General features: G+C 43.9%; 2 protein-coding genes across 5 annotated transcripts in view; one reads left to right on the top strand and one right to left on the bottom strand.

Moving 5' to 3' along the window:
* The window catches only part of EXOC3 (exocyst complex component 3), a 425,366-nt gene that overhangs the window by 154,123 nt on the left and 251,376 nt on the right, over positions 1-19,867 (bottom strand). The window lies entirely within an intron of this gene.
* LOC147023317 (serine/threonine-protein phosphatase 2A 56 kDa regulatory subunit epsilon isoform-like) overlaps positions 6,656-19,867 on the top strand; it is a 67,620-nt gene continuing 54,408 nt past the window's right edge. Inside the window, exon 1 of the mRNA XM_085888581.1 lies at positions 6,656-7,251. Coding sequence (XP_085744707.1) covers positions 7,110-7,251 — 142 coding nt within the window. The 5' untranslated portion in view covers positions 6,656-7,109. The remainder of the gene's footprint in view (positions 7,252-19,867) is intronic.

Raw genomic sequence — 19,867 nt, forward strand, 5'->3', positions numbered from 1 at the left:
AAACCAGAAGTTTCTACGATGATTCTGTACCAAACCATCAAAAATCGAATGTTTTGGATGTTTGACCTCACTGTGACCTTCACCTTTGACCAATTTTGACCAACATCTAATCAGCGCTAGCCATCACCCTCCTGAATCACGTGGTGTAATTTGACATTGGAAGCTTCTTCCGTTCTCGAGTTATCTGTACCAAACCATCAAAAATCGAATATTTGACTTCACTGTGACCTTGATCTTTGACCGATTTCGTCCAAAATCTAATAAGCACGAGCCATCAGCCTCCTGAATCACGTGGTGTAATTTGACATTGGTAGCTTCTTCCATTCTCGAGTTATCTGTACGAAACCATCAAAAACCGAATATTTGACCTCACCGTGACCTTGACCTTTGACCGATTTTGACCAAAATCTAATCAGCACTTGCCATCACCCTCCTGAATCACGTGGTGTAATTTGACATTGGTAGCTTCTTCCGTTCTCGAGTTATCGTGCCTACAAACAAACAAACAAACAAACAACAAACAAACAGAAACGGAAGGCAACAATATTCTTCCGAAATCTTTAGATTTCGTAAGTAACAAACAAACAAACAGAAACAGAAGTCATCAATATACTAACGAAATCCTTAGATTTCCTCAGTAAGAACACACACACACACACACACACACACACACACACACACACACACACACACACACACACACACACACACACACACACACACACACACACACACACACACACACACACACACCAAACCACACACACACATTCAATCACACTCACACACACAAACACACACACACACACACACACACAAAATCACACACACATAAAACGACACACACACATAAAACGACACACACACACACACACACACACACACACACACACACACACACACACACACACACACACACACACCCTCACGTCCCATTTTATTCTATACAGTATGTGATGTGTAAGGATGTGAACGCATGTGTACAACCACCAGTCATGATGGTGACGGCGACGCCTCTATAGTTCTGACGTCAGTGGTGCGTTGACCAATGACGAGAGTCACTGAGTGTCACGTGTCGCTTCACTTCCTGCGTTTCGCGTTGGGGCTGAAGGGAATAGTGGGAGGTCACGCCGGAAAGCAGCGCGGGTACGCATCCTCGGCGGGACATGGGGCGCTCGCGCCTTGCATGCTGCGAAGGAGGAGGAGGAGGAGGAGGAGGAGGAGGAGGAGAAGGAGGTGGTGAAATATTTACCACCGTCTAATCGAGTTTCGCAGATTGTCTGCTTGTGCTGAAAACTATAACTACAGTACTCCATTTCATTTGTACAGTTTTTATTTTAAATAACGCCGCCGCTGAGCCCTTCCGCACTCCTGGCGGTTCCCAGTCCGAGTCGAACAACCTCCCCCCCACCTCCTCAGTCTTCCTCCAACCCCAACCCCAAACCCTCCCTCCTGAAAGCTATGCGGCCGCGACCCTCAGGTGCGTTGGGCCCGGAGCGAGCCAAGGCGTGTAGGCGGCTTAAGGAGGCCTGAGCGTGCTGGGAAGATGGCAGCGACGACGGCGGAGAAGGTGGATGGCTTCAGCCGCAAGTCGCTCCGCAAGATGGGCAGGCAGAAGCGCTCGCAGGGCTCGTCGCAGTTCCGCACGACGCCGCAAGTCGAGCTCACGCCGCTGCCCCACCTCAAAGATGATATAAACACACACACACACACACACACACACACACACACACACACACACACACACACACACACACACACACACACACACACACACACACACACACACACACACACACACTCTCAATGTGATGAATTGAAGGATGTGACGCGTGATCACACGTCGCGCGGCTCGCAGACGGGACAGATAAAACCGAGATTCCGCGCGGTCGGGGGGATTGTCCCTGGGGCATTGTCATTTACGGCGGTGGTTCACTTGGTGCTCGTTGAATGGTAAGAATTGAGAGTATACCGGACTCCGTGCTAATTGCTGATTTATTTTGCGGTGATCGACTGCACGTTTTTACCTTGCTGCACATGTTCTCCTTGCTGCACATGTATTTCTTGCTGCACATGTATTCCCTGATGTGTCTGTAGAAGCGGCTTCAATCAAGTGGAATAAAGCCTACACTCCGAAGGTTTTTCCCTCGCATTCATTTCAATTTATTTCACTTGATCCCTTCGGCTCCCTCAACCGACGATGGACAAGATCTGCAAGCCGGAGAGGTTCGATGCAGACCCAAACGCCACTGACTCGGAAATGAAGTGGTCGCATTGGTTCCGTTCCTTCTCACACTATCTGACCATTATTGAAGAGGGAGCCGACAAATTGGCCGCACTTGTAAACCATGTTTCGCCCAGTGTATTCAGGCTCTTCTCGGAGTGTGACACCTACGACGCAGCGATCGACGTGCTGCGGGCGCTCTACGTGAAGCGCAAGAACGAGGTATACATACGACATCTTCTCAACACACGCAGGCAAGCAGCCGGGGAGACAATCGATCAGTTCCTGCAAGCTCTGAGGCAGTTGGGCAAAGACTGCAGTTTCCGGGCTGTAACCGCCGAGGAACACCGAGATGAAGCGACCAGAGAGGCGTTCATCCAAGGGCTCAGGTCAGCCCCCATTCGGCAACGCTTACTGGAGAAAGCACGACCCACTCTTGAAATGGTAGCTGACCAGGCTCGAGCAATGGATACGGCTCAGCAGCAATCTGAGTCATATGGGACACCGGTGTTGCTGATGAACGCTGCTACGGCGGAAACTCAAGGAACCCCCCGGGACACCTCCGACACTGAGGATGGAGATAAACCTGAGGAATCGGATACCCAGACCTCATCAAACTCCTCGGCAACTACTTCGGTTGGTAAATGCTTCTTTTGTGGGTATAAAAGACAACTCCGCAACAAATGCCCCACCAGGGATGCCACATGCATGAATTGTGACAAGAAAGGGCATTATGCCAGGGTATGCAAATCTACTCTTAGAAGAAATAAACCCACTTCTGCGGCTCTCTACTCACAAAAGAAAGTAACAGCAGCTTCACTGGGGAATCTATCCAAAGTTATCATCAACGTACGAATTAACGGGCATATGCCCGAGGCGCTAATCGATACCGGTAGCTCTGAAAGTTTCGTCAACAGCTCGCAAGTGAAGGGCAGGAAATGGAAGATCCACCCGACAGACAATACGGTATGCATGGCCTCCACATCACTACAGTCCCGCGTACGAGGGTACTGCAATGTTGAGTTGGACGTAAAAGGGTACACGCATCAGGATGTAAGGGTACTGGTGCTTCGTGATTTATGCGCTGATGTAATTCTGGGTCATAATGTCCTCAAGCAGCACGCGAGCGTCGAAATACCCTTTGAAGGAAGCAAACCTCGTCTAATTCTAAATGCTCTGACCACCGCAGAGGTATCGTCCCCCCTGCTGTTTGCTAACTTGTCGCCGGACTGTAAACCGATAGCGATCAAATCGCGACGATATACCACTGTCGATATGAACTTCATCACTTCTGAGACCAAGCGATGACTGGAAGAAGGTATTATAGAACCGAGCGATTCGCCATGGCGTGCGCAGGTGTTGGTGACCACCAACCAGAACCATAAGAAACGAATGGTTGTCGATTACTCTCAAACGGTCAATCGCTTCACCCACCTCGATGCCTACCCTTTGCCGCACATAGACGAGATGGTCGAACGCGTGGCCAACTACAAAATATTCAGCACCATCGATTTGCGAAGCGCCTATCATCAAATTCCCATTCGAGAGGAAGACAAACCTTACACCGCGTTCGAGGCAGGTCGACGCCTCTATCAATTCAGGAGGATTCCGTTTGGTGTCACTAATGGAGTAGCTTGCTTCCAACGAGTTATGGACAACATCATCTCAGATGAAAACCTCAAAGACACTTTTGTTTACGTGGACAATGTCACGGTGTGCGGTAAGGATCGGGGGGAACATGATATGAATCTGGACAGATTCTTGAGCATTGCTAGAAAATATAATCTGACCCTCAACTACGAGAAATGCGTATTCTCGGCAAGGTCAATTAATCTTCTCGGCTACACAATATCCGACGGCGTGATTAAGCCCGATCCTGAACGATTGCGCCCACTTCATGAGCTACCCCCACCTCATGACCTGCAGACAATGCGTCGGGTGATCAGGATGTTCGCTTACTACGCTAGATGGATCCCCCAATACTCTGAAAAAATACATCCCCTGGTGCATTGCAAAAACTTCCCACCAGATGTCACTGTTGTAAAAGCTTTCCACAGCCTCAAAGATGATATCAGTAATTCCGTGGTATTATCGATCGACACTTAGTGCCGTTCGTGGTGGAAACGGACGCTTCCAATCACGCGATCGCCGCGACGCTCAATCAGTCCGGCCGACCCGTCGCGTTCTTCTCGAGAACTCTCTCTAGAAGCGAGCAGAGACACTCGGTAATAGAGAAGGAAGCGTACGCTATTGTTGAAGCCCTACGTAAATGGAGGCATTATTTACTGGGCAATCACTTCACCCTTGTCACGGACTAGCGATCTGTTGCCTTCATGTTTGATGGGAAAAATAACGGGAAAATTAAGAACGAGAAAATAATGAGATGGCGGATAGATCTATCCTGTTATAGTTACGACATTGTTTATCGGCCCGGGAGGGAAAACCCTGCTGCAGACACCTTCTCTCGGGTCTACTGTTCGGCGACAATCGGTCGGGCTTTGCAAGACCTTCATGTGTCTCTGTGCCACCCAGGGGTAACCAGAATGGCACATTTCGTGCGCAGACAAAACCTTCCCTATTCTATCGAAGATATTAAACAAATGAATGCTTCATGCCCTGTTTGTGCTGAACTAAAACCCAGATTCTCTGGCGCCGCTTCCGGCAGGTTGATCAAGGCCACTTCTCCCTTCGAGAGACTAAATATCGACTTCAAAGGGCCCCTGCCGACTGAGACAGACAACAGATACATACTCACAGTTGTTGATGAATACTCAAGGTTCCCATTCGCATTTCCGTGCTCAGATATGACCTCGGGCACTGTCGTGAAATGTCTCTCTGACCTCTTTGCCCTGTTTGGGAAACCTTCGTACATACATTCAGACAGAGGACCGGGTTTCATGTCGGTCGGGCTAAAACAGTTCCTATTTGAGCACGGCATAGCAACTAGTCGAACGACGGGTTACAACCCACAGGGTAATGGGCAGGTGGAACGGTAAAATGGAGTCATTTGGAAAGCCGTAACCCTGGCGCTGAAATCGAGAGGACTGGGCCCCGAGCGGTGGGAGGTTACCCTACTCGACGCTCTGAATTCCATACGCTCTTTGCTCTGTACGTCCACCAATGCTACTCCTCACGAACGAATGTTTACTCACCAACGACGTTATGTTGACGGCCAATCGGTGCCCAACTGGCTAACCTATCCCGGAACAGTGTTCATGAAGCGCCCGGTATGACAAAGCATTTATGAACCAATGGTGGAGAAGGTCGAACTCATCGATGCTAATCTTGAGTATGCTCATGTTAGACTTCCTGATGGCAGGGAGACCACTGTGTCGGTTCGCCATCTGGCTCTCGCAGGTACTCCTCCTGCAGGTACTCCTCCATCTGGTACTCCTCCCTCTGACATTCCCTCCCCAGGTGTTTCCCCCCCAGGAACTCCACCCGGGAATGGTGGCGACGGAGCTGCCGCGTTCCACCCGAGAGCGATCGAGGAGTCATCCCCGGCACGAGTCGAGGCTCCCCAAGAGGATCGGAAGCCTCCCTCAAGTGAAACCACCATTTACTCCCGGAGAGGACGACGGATAAAACCCCCTCGCCGACTCGATCTGTAAAGGGGATTATCGGCATCCCTCGATGGCACCTTACCATGCTCCTATAACTCAAAATAATCCTCACTGCTTGGAATGTATGCTTCTGTAGTTTAAATAGTTCACACTGCTTGAAATGTATACTCCTATAGCGTTGAAGTAATCATGGTGCGTTAGTTGAGCCTCCAGTTACATTTTAAAGACGGGGAGAATGTGATGAATTGAAGGATGTGACGCGTGATCACATGTCGCGCGGCTCGCACATGGGACAGATAAAACCGAGATTCCGCGCGGTCGGTGGGATTGTCCCTGGGGCATTGTCATTTACGGCGGTGGTTCACTTGGTGCTCGTTGAATGGTAAGAATTGAGAGTATACCGGACATCGTGCTAATTGCTGATTTATTTTGCGGTGATCGACTGCACGTGTATACCTTGCTGCACATGTATTTCTTGCTGCACATGTATTCCCTGATGTGTCTATAGAAGCGGCTTCAATCAAGTGAAATAAAGCCTACACTCCGAAGGTTTTTCCCTCGCATTCATTTCACACACATTTAAACACACACACACACACACACACACACACACACACACACACACACACACACACACACACACACACACACACACACACACACACACACACACACACACACACACACACACACACACACACACACACACACACACGTCCCATTTTATTCTATACAGTATGTGATGTGTAAGGATGTGAACGCATGTGTACAACCACCAGTCATGACGGTGACGGCGACGCCTCTATAGTTCTGACGTCAGTGGTGCGTTGACCAATGACGAGAGTCACTGAGTGTCACGTGTCGCTTCACTTCCTGCGTTTCGCGTTGGGGCTGAAGGGAATAGTGGGAGGTCACGCCGGAAAGCAGCGCGGGTACGCGTCCTCGGCGGGACATGGGGCGCTCGCGCCTTGCATGCTGCGAAGGAGGAGGAGGAGGAGGAGGAGAAGGTGGTGGTGAAATATTTACCACCGTCTAATCGAGTTTCGCAGATTGTCTGCTTGTGCAGAAAACTATAACTACAGTACTCCATTTCATTTGTACAGTTTTTATTTTAAATAGCGCCGCCGCTGAGCCCTTCCGCACTCCTTGCGGTTCCCAGTCCGAGTCGAACAACCTCCCCCCCCCACCTCCTCAGCCTTCCTCCAACCCCAACCCCAAACCCTCCCTCCTGAAAGCTACGCGGCCGCGACCCTCAGGTGCGTTGGGCCCAGAGCGAGCCGAGGCGTGTAGGCGGCTTAAGGAGGCCCGAGCGTGCTGGGAAGATGGCAGCGACGGCGGCGGAGAAGGTGGATGGCTTCAGCCGCAAGTCGCTCCGCAAGGCAGGCAGGCAGAAGCGCTCGCAGGGCTCGTCGCAGTTCCGCACGACGCCGCAAGTCGAGCTCACGCCGCTGCCCCACCTCAAAGGTACCGATGCCGCCCGGAGTGGGGTCGCTGCACGCGTTCACGTACTCTAAAATGGTGGTTCCTCTTCACCAGCAAACCTTGCAGAACTTCGAACAGGCCTAAATGATCATTTATATTTATATAAGTGAAGTACCCGGATGGAAGATTGTGCTTTCATTATTATTGTAGTATTATTTAATTAGTGGTGGTGTGCTGTTGCTGTCGCGGCAGTATTTATATTATTTTTTTTTTTAGTAAAACGTCCAAACGCCTGTTGTGTGAGTGTTCACCTTCTTCAGCAGACGGCCAGAGCAGCTTCGTTCAAGCTACGGCCAGAGCAGCTTCGTTCAAGTTGATTTTTGGTAATGGGAGCAAATAATAAAACCTTTCAAATGGAGGGTTATGACTTGATCAAAGGACTTTAAACCAACTCCTGATACGGAAACTTTATGTTCAACTGCCGTATAGGAGTTGTTGGTGGTGGTCGTGGCCACGGCGATGGAGATCTGCTGTAGCTGGTGCTTTGTGTCAATGATTTATCCTCGTGGTGAGACGAATGTGTGACTCTAATGCTTGTCTCATTTCCATGAATACATTCGGGAAAGGTGTGGTGTGGTGGGGTGTGGTGGGGTGTGAGTGGTGCCTGTTTCGTTGGACCACCGTTTGATCTCCAGCAAAGTATACATCTTGGCAAAAGTCACTGCTCTGACGTTAAGGCTCATATCGGTGTCAGCACATTTTAACCAAATGCTTCCAATAGCAAATCGATATATAAATAATACAGTATTTCAAAGTGACCTACTTATTGGAGTCTTGTTTTCCTTTGAACACCACATTATAGGCTACTTTTGATGATTGCTCCTCATTCCAGAGTTAAATCCCACTCTGAATGAAAAGTTTTAACTCTCAGGGTATTGTCAAGTTTTTCTTTGGAAGGACTTGTCTGGCACGTCACCTCTACAATCGATTCACATTCCAAGCTAATTGGCATTCTCCTGAATAAATCCCATTCAATTATTACGATCATTATTATTATTATTATTATTAATATTGTTATTTTTGTTAACACAAATTGTCTGTTGTGTTGTAACGCAGTTCCTCACTTACTAGTACCCCAAAATGACCCACCCCCTGCAACGCCATTGACCGTCACAGCCGTGCTGGTGGCGACGTTTGGACGTTGCAGCTGCTGAGACTTGCTTTGTAATGCTGTCACTGCATGCTACATTAAAGTGCCTGTAGTGGTGAGATGCAGCGTGCATTAACAATTGATGCTGGCTGCCTGTCATGCAGAAAATCATGAAAGGTCATCTCCAGTGAAGTATCACTCTCCAAACCTTTTCTTATACATGCCGTTAAGACTTGAGGCCTGTGTGGGTTTTTGTTTTTTTTGCAGTTGTGCCATCGAAGTTGATTTGATATTTTGTGATGTTTTGTTGTTGTTAATGTTATTTTCTCCCAAAAGCTGCAAGTCGATGTTGTAACAAGTATGAGAATGTATTTATTTATTTATTTATTTATTTGGCAGGTGATTTGTTTGAAACTGGGCTGGCAGGATTCCCAAGAGTTACGCACACTCACCTCGCCTTTAGAAGCTGTCTAGGCTGCGTTAGAATCTCAGCCCAGCTATAAGTTTTCATCCCAATGTTTCATACGACAGGGTGACTACTCAATGTGTGTACCGGCCCTCAGACGGGTGTTAAACTGTGCACCCGGTCTGCCAGCATTGGTTGATTAATGTTAAAGATCCCACGGTGTCCTTCCATCCCACGAGCAGGCAAGCTATCGCCAGCACCAAAGCCAAATTCCAAATTCCGGCCCTAATTACTTAGTCGAGTGTCAGGCCTGGCCAGCTGGTTCGTGAAAGACTTGGACCCCCCAAAAAAACTACCCCCCCCCGTCCCCCACCGACCCCACAAGAATGGAGGAATAAATATGAGCGTTAAAAAATTAACAAGAAGAAGATTCGTTTGAAACCATGGAAATATGTTAAGATCAGCTTGTTTGAATTTTCATTTTTCTGCTCATTTATGTGCTAAAAAATATTGGTTTGCAAATGAACATTTTGTATTCAACCGGTGGTGAGCAAATGAGCTTATCGCAGGGCCATGGGTTCAGCTCTCAAAAAGCTCCGAGGACTGGAAGACCACCTCTTCCCCCCCTTCTTATTAACTGTGATTGCAAGTTACAACTAGAATTGTGCTCCTCAGTGTAGGGCATACATCTGCCAGGCTGAACAGTTTAAGTTTTGTACTCCCCTGATAGGCCGGATATGCATCCGGACCTTGATGAAAATCTAGTCGGCTTGTCCTTGTCCTACCCAACTCGTCCAACAAATTTTGGCATAACTCGTCCACAATTTTTTGTGATAACTACATAATAAAGCATGCAGTCTGTCTGTCTGTCCGTCCGTCCCCAAACTACTGACTCAGTTTTGGGGCTAGCCCTGCCAAACTGGGTGGGAAGTTTCATAAAATTCTCAATGGAAATATAATTTTGAGTTTCCAACCATATGAAGCTGCTCTCTCTTCGCATGTAAACACATTCACGGGTTTGACATTAGCAGTTTCGTCATTTAGTGCATGTGCAAACATTAGCTGCCTCAATAATATATCTCAGTGCAATGATGATTTTGAGTTTCCACCAGAACGACGCCACTTTTTATCCATCCTACGATTGGTGGGAGGTTTCATAAATTTCTCAATACAATTATGATTTCGAGTTTCCAACCATATGAAGCTTCTGTCTCTCGGTCTCTCTCTGTGTATGTAAACGCATTCACGGGCTCGGCATTCGCAGTTTCACCATTTACTGCATGTGCAAACTGGAAACATTTGCTGGTCCGGTAATATCTCAATACAATTGTGATTTTAAGTTTCCACCCGAACGACACCGATCTTGCTCCATCCGAAGGTGGGTGGGAGGTTTCATAAATTTCTCAACACAATTATGATTTTGAGTTTCCACTCGTACCTAGCTGCCACTCTCTCCTTATGTAAACTCATTCACAGTTTGGCATTAGCAGTTTCACCATTTACCGCATGTGGAAACATTCGCTGTTCAATGATATATCGATACAATTGAGATTTTGCATTTCAACCCAGATGACAATGATCTTTCTCCGCATGTAAATACATTCGCAGCTTTGGCAATTTATCAATACAAATGAGATTCTGGCTTTTTGCATTTTTTGTGTAAATAACGCTTTTCCTTCATCATGGCACATAAGTAAAGCGCCAATCTCCCCCCCCCTCCTCCCCAGCCATCACCATCGTCATTGTCATCCGCTTCATCATCATCATCATTAAAGGCACTTTGATTTTACACAATGCTACTACTACAGTTTTGGGGCCAGCCCCACCAAATTTTCTCTGCAGCTTTTGGGTTCCCTGCATGCCTCCGAAAGTGAGTCGGAGTTTTCATAAAATTTCTCGTTTTTAATTTTTTTTTTTGAGATTTTGGGCTCCCACCCATGCATAACACGGGCACCTCACTAGTTGTGTTATCCTGTGTATCGTTTTTGGCCCTACCTCTTCATGGTGAAGAATCACTTGAATAATTCTCATATCTGCGTCTGGATTCGGATCTTCACCAAAATTTAATCGGTTCCTCTTTGTCAACCTGTCCACCAAGTTTCGTCCCAATCCATCCATAATTTTTGAGATATTCTCACAGACAAACAAACACGTAGACAAAAAAAACGGGTGAAAACATAACCTCCGTCCACCTTCACTGGCAGAGGTAATGACCCTTTTGATTTAAAAGAACTACTTGTTACATATTGCATTGCATTAACATTAAGGAATGAACAAAATCAATATAAAGGTAAAAACATTTGAAGTCAAAAATAAACTTCTTGTTTTAGTGTGACTTGTAGTGACCACATTTATCTCTGCCACTAAAGGTGGACGGAGGTTGTGTTTTCACCTCTGTCTGTCTGTCTGTCTGTCTGTCTGTGAGCATAATATCTGAACAAGTTATGGATGAATTCAGATGAAATCTGGTGGGCAGGTTTGGTGTGTGACAAGGACTAAAGGATTCAACGTTGGTGAAGATGTGCATGCGAGAAATTTTTCATTGTGAAAGTGATTCTTCACCATTGAGAGATGGGGCCAAAAACAATTTCTTGCATGTTACCTCAAAAAGTTGTGGACGAGTTATGACAGAATGTGGTGGCCGAGTTGGGTCGGTGACAATAACAAGCCGATTAGATTTTGGTTCGGGTCCGGATATAGATCCGGCCTATCAGTGAGATACAAAATGTAAACTGTTCAGCCTGGCAGAGGTATCTGCTCCACCGAGTGCCTTTCCAGGTTGTGTAAAGCATTTATAGTGACCATACACAGCAAGTATAGAACCAGGGGTTTACAGGCGGATATGTTGCAAGTCACAGGTTATCCACAACTAAAATATTGGGTCCAGACCAATACCCAGTTTTTTTTCCTGTTTTGCAAGTTCTTGTTGCAACATTTCTTAGTTGATTCCCCCCTCCCCCTTTTGTTTAAAAGTTTAAAATTACTTTGTTAGCCATTGGTTGATGATGATGATGATTTGGATTAAGTACCTGGCAAACTTGATGCAACTCTCCAAGCAATTCATTGCTGTGAAGGCAAAATTTTGTGCTGTTCCTTGCTTGATGCCAGGGCCCAATCCTGCATGGTGTAGCACATCGCAGCAGGAGGGCATCCTGTGGCCAAGCTGATGCTGCCTGTCAAATTGCTGGCTTTATCCATGTTTGGTCATTTGGGGGTTTTTTTTTCTTTATTTTGAATGCTTCTTTCCTTTTGCACATGACAATTACAATGACCATTTCTATTCCTACTGTAACATTAGGCTGGTGCTGGGATTTCAGTAGATTTGAAGAGATAATAAGATAACTTTTTGGAATTCTTTGGTTGCAGCACTGTTCAAAGGTTCGTATGATTTGACCTGATTGTAGTCTCTTACCAAATGACTGTTAGAAACCAAATGGGATGAGGAACAAGAAAGGGTGCCACGTTGAAAGGGCAACCTGGTGGTCTTTCAAAGCAGAGGTCTTGCCTCAAGCCCACAGGTGTTGATTCTTGTTCTGTCGATTGTCATTGTGTTTCTGTTCTTCAATTAGGATGTGCACAATCTTCACTCTGGGATTTGCTGCTGCGAGGATTAGAAGTTTACCATTAAACCTTTATATTATTTTTTTTTTATTTTTGGATAGGTGAGGAATGTTGTTTTTATTATTATTTATTTATTTTTAATTTTTTTTTTTTAACAAACCAAGGAGGCTGGTGGATGCTTTGTTATTTCCAGTTGCATTGTATAGATGTGAGTTGTGGACAGTGAAAAAGAAAGAAAGAAAGAAGATTGACAGTTTTGAAATGTGATGTTGGAGACGAATATTAAAAATTCCAAGTCCTGCAAGAAGAAGAAACAAATCAGTGTTTGAATAAATTATACCACCATGTGCATTAGAAGTACTACTGATGATAAAATAGAAGCTGTCAAACTTTGGTCAGAAAATAAAAGTCTGGAGGAATCAACCATGCTTGGTATGGTTGAGGGAAGACAAGGAAGAGGCAGACCTTTTATTTGCTGGATGGATGAGGTAATGGCTGCAACCAAGCTCTGTCTGCCAGGCAGGATAGGGACGTTTGGAGAAATGCGATCATGAATGTCACCAGAAGTCAGACACGACTTGACGAAACTAGATGAGAAAAAATTGTTAGCTTTGGCCATTGAATTAAACCAGGCTCATGCTGAATACATTGATTAACAGCATATTGTTGCAGCTGTTTAGTTTTTTACTGGTTGAGCTAAGACTTGTTGAGACTATATAATGGTTTATAATATCAGTTTGCAATTTGTACTTTTTTGCCGAGTTCTGTAGGTGAGATTTGGCTGAGCAAAAGGTCTACTGTTGTTTTTAAAAATGCAACAGGATGTCTGATGCCGTTGGGGGAATACAGTCAGGCGATTATGTTCCGTCCCTTGGACGGCATGTTATGCAAAGCAAATCTGCCTGCACGGCCCCACAATAGCGTTTTTTAGGTTTGACTTAACTTTCCTGGGTGTTCTAGATTCCATCACAAATTTATTTTGGTACGCACACTTTGTCACCAAGCTTATCGACCATCTTTTTTTTTAAAGCTTGCTTTTTGGCCAATCCACTTAACTTCCGGATCGCTGAACTTTGACATCATTGTGCTTTGCAAAACCACTCCCCATTATCATCGAAACACAAATTAAAGCAGAAGAGAAAAATCGTCCTTTCTACTTGTACAGAACATCAAAATCGACAGCATAATATCAACAATTCCTGATATTCACGGCAGTTTTATTTAACTAAATTATTCCTTGTGCATCTGATGCAGCGGTGTGTGCTGTTCATCGGGAGGATGTTGAGCCGGAGTGCCTGTCTTCTCGTATTGAGCTTTGGTGGATGTTAAATATCCCATTGTCTTTCCTGAAAAGTCGGCGAGTTATCACTGGCACCATTGACAAATTACAAATTCCTGCCACATTCAGTGGAACGTCAGGTCTGTCCAGCCGGTTCATAAAATATTTGGGCAAAATGTTTTCTTGGTGACTCCACAAGAAAATGGGAATAAGTGTGGCTGTTAAAAGTAGTCGTAGTACCAGTGGAATCCTGCCAGATCTGTGGCAGTCTTGGTACATTGAGAGCTGATGACATTGCCATGCCCTCTGTTTGTTTGTTTTTTGCTCGATTTATTTATATATTTTTGCTAATTGGTGAAGAAAATTGCAGCAATTTTGCTTGTGCTGGTAAAGAAAACCCATGAGGTTCCCCTCCAAAATAATGCCTTATTTTAAGTGAATAAGTGTTACAAAACTGTAACCTTCACTTTCAAGAATCCTGCAACTTCCCCATGTATAAAGGTGACATCATGTTCTGCAACGTCCGAACGACATGCATTATCTGTGCTGTTTGTAAATATGTTTTTGGATGTGATCACATTATCATCAGGAAATAAAATTGGAGATTTTACTTTTGGGATTGCTCTTTTGATTTGACAATATTCCTACTGTGTACGATTGCAAAACCAAACAATAAAAAGAGCAGAAATTGCAAAGCCTCCCCAGGACTTCTTTTGAGTTGTATTTTTTATAGCGTTTAGGGTAAATCCAATATGGTGACCAAACCATGTGGCCTATGACATCATGTGTGACCCTTTTGTTCCTCATGGATAGGCGGTCATGCGTGTGAAGTTTCGCCTCTGTGTTCAGCCACTTCAAAGAAGATGATTTTTTAAAGGTTTTAAAATAAATAAATAAGCAATATGGCTGCCGAATCATGTGGCCGGTGATATCAAAATAAATTTGTGCACCATTTTATTCCTCGATGACCCTCAAAAATGTTTATACTGATCAGATGTAGTGTTCTATATATGCAATTGTGATGTCATAATGAAGACACCTATGAAGTCATAAAAATACCACACTCATTCCCCATGAGGAGTACTTGCTATGTGCCACTTGTACATCCATGGCTTCGGGAACACTTTTGTGAAGTTTCCCCTCGATTTGTCCAGCCATTCTGGAGAAGAAGATTTTTTTAATAGGTTTTTGGGTAAATCCAATATGGCTGCCAAACCATGTGACCAGTGACATCATGTGTGTGAATCTTTTGTTCCTCATGGACAGGTGCTCAATTGGTCATACTTGTAAAGTTTCGCCTCAATCTGTTCAGCCACTTCAGAGAAAATTTTTGAAGGTTTTATTTCTTCATTTCTTTCTTTCTTTCTTTGTTTTCAAACAATATGGTTGCCGAATCACGTTACTGATGACATCATGAATTTTTTTTTTCTGTAGACCATTTAATCCCGAGATGACCCTCAAAAATTTTCATACTGATCGGATGTGGCGTTCTACATATGCTATTGTGACATCATAACGAGGGCACCGATGACGTCATAAAAAATAATCACACTCATTTCCCATGAGGAGTACTTGTCACGTGCCAAGTTTCAATTTTTTCCTTGGTGCGGTTTCAGAGATACAGCGGTCCAAAGTTTTTCCATTTTTCCAATATGGCTGCCACACCATGTGACCGATGACATAATTATCATTAAAACATTCGACATGAGTAGTCGCAGCATTGGTGAAAATTTTGTTTCGCTCCGATAAGCGGTTGCGGAGAAAAACAGGAAAGTTCTTTCCAGACAGACAAACAAACAAATAAATAAACAAAAAACCAATGTCACCCGCAGGGTGACCCGTATCTTGCCAAAAGGTGACCACGTGTGACTTCTATAAGGTCGCAATGAGGTGAACAGAGCTGCTATCCACCAGGAGCGACTCCTTGAGGAATATCTGCCGCCGAGAGATTCCGATGAGAATCGTTCTGCTGAGTAACCATGAAAAAATATGCATTTGCCTCATAACGTCACCAAATGACGTCATGATGTCTCAAGCTTGACATATCTAGAAAGCACTCATCGAGGTGTTCAATTTGAGGTACTACATGATATGGTTCCTAAAACTTGAAAATTTGACCTTGGGGTCAAATATGGTTGACCTTATGCGCTAACCATGAAGGTCAAGGCCAATCGTCACCAAAAATTAATCAGCTGAGCGCCAGACCATGAACTATATTCCAATGAAGTTTGAAGACGATCCGATCAAAATTACTCAAAAAAGAAGGTTTTCGTCGACTCCCCTGATTTGCAACAAAGTGACCTTGACATTTGACCTTGACCTTCAAAATTGTATACGCTGAAAGGGACCTCTATAGGCCTCTGATATGCGAAGTTACAAAAATTTCCAATGGTAACTGTGCTCTGCAGAGTGATTTATACATGATTACAGACAAAAAAATACAAACAAAAAAATAAACCAATGTTACCCGCAGGGTGACCCGTATCTTGCCAAAAGGTGACCACGTGTGACTTCTTTAAGGTCACACTGAGGTGAACAGAGCTGCTCTCCACCAGGAGCGACTCCTTGAGGAATATCTGCCTACGAGAGATTCCGATGAGAATCGTTCTACAGAGTAACCATGAAAAATATGCGTTTGCCTCATAACGTCACCAAATGACGTCATAATGTCTCAAGCTTGACATATCTAGAAAGCACTCATCGAGGTGTTCAATTTGAGGTTCTACACGATATGGTTACAAAAACTTGAAAATTTGACCTTGGGGTCAAATATGTTTGACCTCAGGCGCTAACCATGAAGGTCAAGGTCAATCGCCACCAAAAATTAATCAGCTGAGCGCCTGACCATATACTACATTCCCATAAAGTTTGGAGACGATTCTATTCAAATTACTCAAAAAATAAGGGTTTCGTCGACTCCCCTGATTTGCGACAAAGTGACCTTGACCTTTGACCTTGACCTTCAAAATTTTATGCGCTGAAAGGGACCTCTATAGGCCTCTGATATGCGAAGTTACAAAAATTTCCAATGATAACTGTGCTCTGCAGAGTGATTTATACGTGATTACAGACAAATAAATAAATGAATAAATAAATAAAAAAAACAAATGAAGGTCAAGGCCAATCGCCACCAAAAATTAATCAGCTGAGCGCCAGACCATGAACTATATTCCCATGAAGTTTGAAGACGATCCGATCAAAATTACTGAAAAAATAAGGGTTCTGTCGACTCCCATGATTTGCGACAGTGACCTTGACCTTTGACCTTGACCTTCAAAATTTTATGCGCTGAAAGGGACCTCTATAGGCCTCTGATATGCGAAGTTACAAAAATTTCCAATGATAACTGTGCTCTTCAGAATTTTTCATACGTGATTACAGACAAAAACTAGAATGGGCACTCATAGAGCGTATACCTTCGCCGCCACTACTTTTTTGTTCTTGGTATGAGTGTGGGGAACTGGTTTCATATGAATGGTCTTATGACACAAACCACATATCTATAATGTCATGACCCCCCCCCCCGACTTTCGGGGGCTACAGACCAAACAACAATCAACTCGCGTCATTTTGGTGAGTCTTCACTCGCAAGCTCGGTGAATACAACGTTTCAACAAGAGAAGGTAATCTCGTTTGATGCTGATTTCATGCAAATCGAATAAGAATTGATTGAGTTATGCCGAAAACCGCATATTTTTCAAGGGCGTGACCCCCCCCCCCCGACATTTTACCCCAACCGGTGACATGTGTTATGACGTCATTGTGTCACAAGATTGGGCATTAAATTCTGAACATTTTGGTGCTGGGTTCATGTAAAGCGGACAAGAATTGACCGCGTTATGACAAAAACCGCATATTTTTCAAGGTCGTGACCCCCCTGACCTTTGACCCCTAACCGGTAACAAGAGTATGGGCGTCATTGTATCATATTGCATATCACAAGATGAGGCGTTGAATTCTGAACATTTTGGCGTTAGTTGCATGCAAATTGAATAAAAATTGGCCATGTTATCGTAAAAAAGACGATTTTGACCTTTTCGTGACTTTGACCTTGACCTTTGACCCGAACGATCCCAAAATCTAATCGAATGCTTCCTGGCTAATAACCAATCATCCCACCAAATTTTATTCAATTCGGTTTTATACTTTTTGAGTTATACGAATCACAAGATTACAAATAAATAAATAAATAAATAAATACACACCGACCAAAACATAACCTTTCGCAGAATGCGAAGGTAAAAAAAAAAAAAAAAAAACCATACAAGCTGACTAACATATCTTGCAAAAACTTCGTTTTGGCAATATAAAAACCAATGTCACCCCCAGGGTGACCAGTATCTTGCCAAAATGTGAACATGAGTGACTTATTTATTCGATTAAAGTTACTCAAAAAATAAGGGTTTCGTCGACCTTGATGCTTGACTTTTTTGTGACCTTGACCTTTGACCTTGACCTTTATATTTTCGTACGGTTAATGGTATCTCTCCAGGACCGTTGTACATGAAATATCAAGAGATTTTGATGAGAACTGAGGAAATAAAATTTTCATGAAAAATCCGATTTTTTTCGTCATGACGTCATCAAATGATGTCATAGCGTCAAACTTTTGACAGATCTGGAAAGCAATTATTAAGCGCTTTCATATGAGGTATTACTCGATATGGTATCTAAGATTTCAAAATTTGACCTTGGGGTCAAAAACTTTCGACCTCCAGCGCTAACCATGAAGGTCAAGGCCGATCGCCACCAAAAATTAATCAGCTGAGCGCCAGACCATGAACTATATTCCCATGAAGTTTGAAGACGATCCGATCAAAATTACTCAAAAAATAAGGGTTTCGTCGACTCCCCTGATTTGCGACAAAGTGACCTTGACCTTGAAAATTTTATGCGCTGAAAGGGACCTCTATCGGACTCTGATATGCGAAGTTACAAAAATTTCCAATGATAACTGTGCTCTGTCAAGTGATCGATACGTGATTCCAGAAAAAAAAACAAAAAACAAAAAAAACAAAAAACATACAAGCTGACTAACATATCTTGCAAAAACTTCGTTTTGGAAAGATAATGAAAAATCACTCATAGAGTGACAACTTAGAAAAATAGCAAAAAGTAGAATGGCACTCGGTAAAGCGCATACCTCTGCCAGGTGGAACAGTTTACATTTTGTATCCCACTGATGGGCTGGATCCGAACCAAAATCTAATCCGCTTGTTCTTGTCACCTATTCAACTCATCCACCTTGTTTTGTCATAACTTGTCCACAACTTTTTGAGATATTGTGATATATTTAGTTTTTGGCCCTATCTATCAAGTTTAGAAATTAGTCCTGTGTGACCTTTTTACGTAAAAATTAATAGGTGGTTGAATTTAGCGACCTGACATGAAAATGCTCTTCAAATTTCAAGTCAGTCGGATTAAAATTGACAATTTTTGGAATTCGGCATATGTTGACCTTTTGGTCTACATTCACCTTTTCGCCAATGGTAACCACAAAAATAATAGGTGGTTGAATTCAGTGACCTGATCTGTAAATGCTATTCAAATTTCAACTTGATTGGATGAGAATTGAGGATTTATAAAATTTGGCCCAAATTGGCCTTTTGGCCTATTTTGACCTTTTGGTCTATATTTACCTAAAAATTAGTCGGTGGCTGAATTCAGTGACCTGATATGCAAATGCTCTTCAAATTACAAGTTAATTGGATTAAAATTTAGGATTTTAGAAATTTGGCCTGTGTTGAGCTTTTGGTCTGTGTTGACCGTTTGGCCTATGTTTACCCCAAAATGAATGTGGTTGAATTCGGTGACCTCATATGCAAATGCTCTTCAACTTTCAAGTCAATCGGATGAAAATTGAGGATTTCAGAAAATATGGCCCAATTTGTCCTTTTGGCCAATGTTGATCTCTGAAAATTTCAGAACGAGCAGTTTGTACTGGAGGGAAGTGGACAGACAGACAGACAGACAGACAGACAGACAGACAGACAGACAGACAGACAGACAGACAGACAGACAGACAGACAGACAGACAGACAGACAGACAGACAGACAGACAGACAGACAGACAGACAGACAGACAGACAGACAGACAGACAGACAGACAGACAAAAGGAGGCGATCAACAAACTTGTAAAAAAAAACATTTTTTTTTTCTTTGCCATGTAACAATCGTGCAAAGCATGATACTTGCAAAATCCATAAAACAAATTTGACCTCAAAAATAATTGGTGGTTGAATTCAGTGGCCTGGAATATAA

This window comes from Eptatretus burgeri, chromosome 7 (assembly GCF_056783735.1).
Source record: "Eptatretus burgeri isolate ZD-2024b chromosome 7, Ebu_testis_v1, whole genome shotgun sequence".
NCBI lineage: Eukaryota > Metazoa > Chordata > Myxini > Myxiniformes > Myxinidae > Eptatretus > Eptatretus burgeri.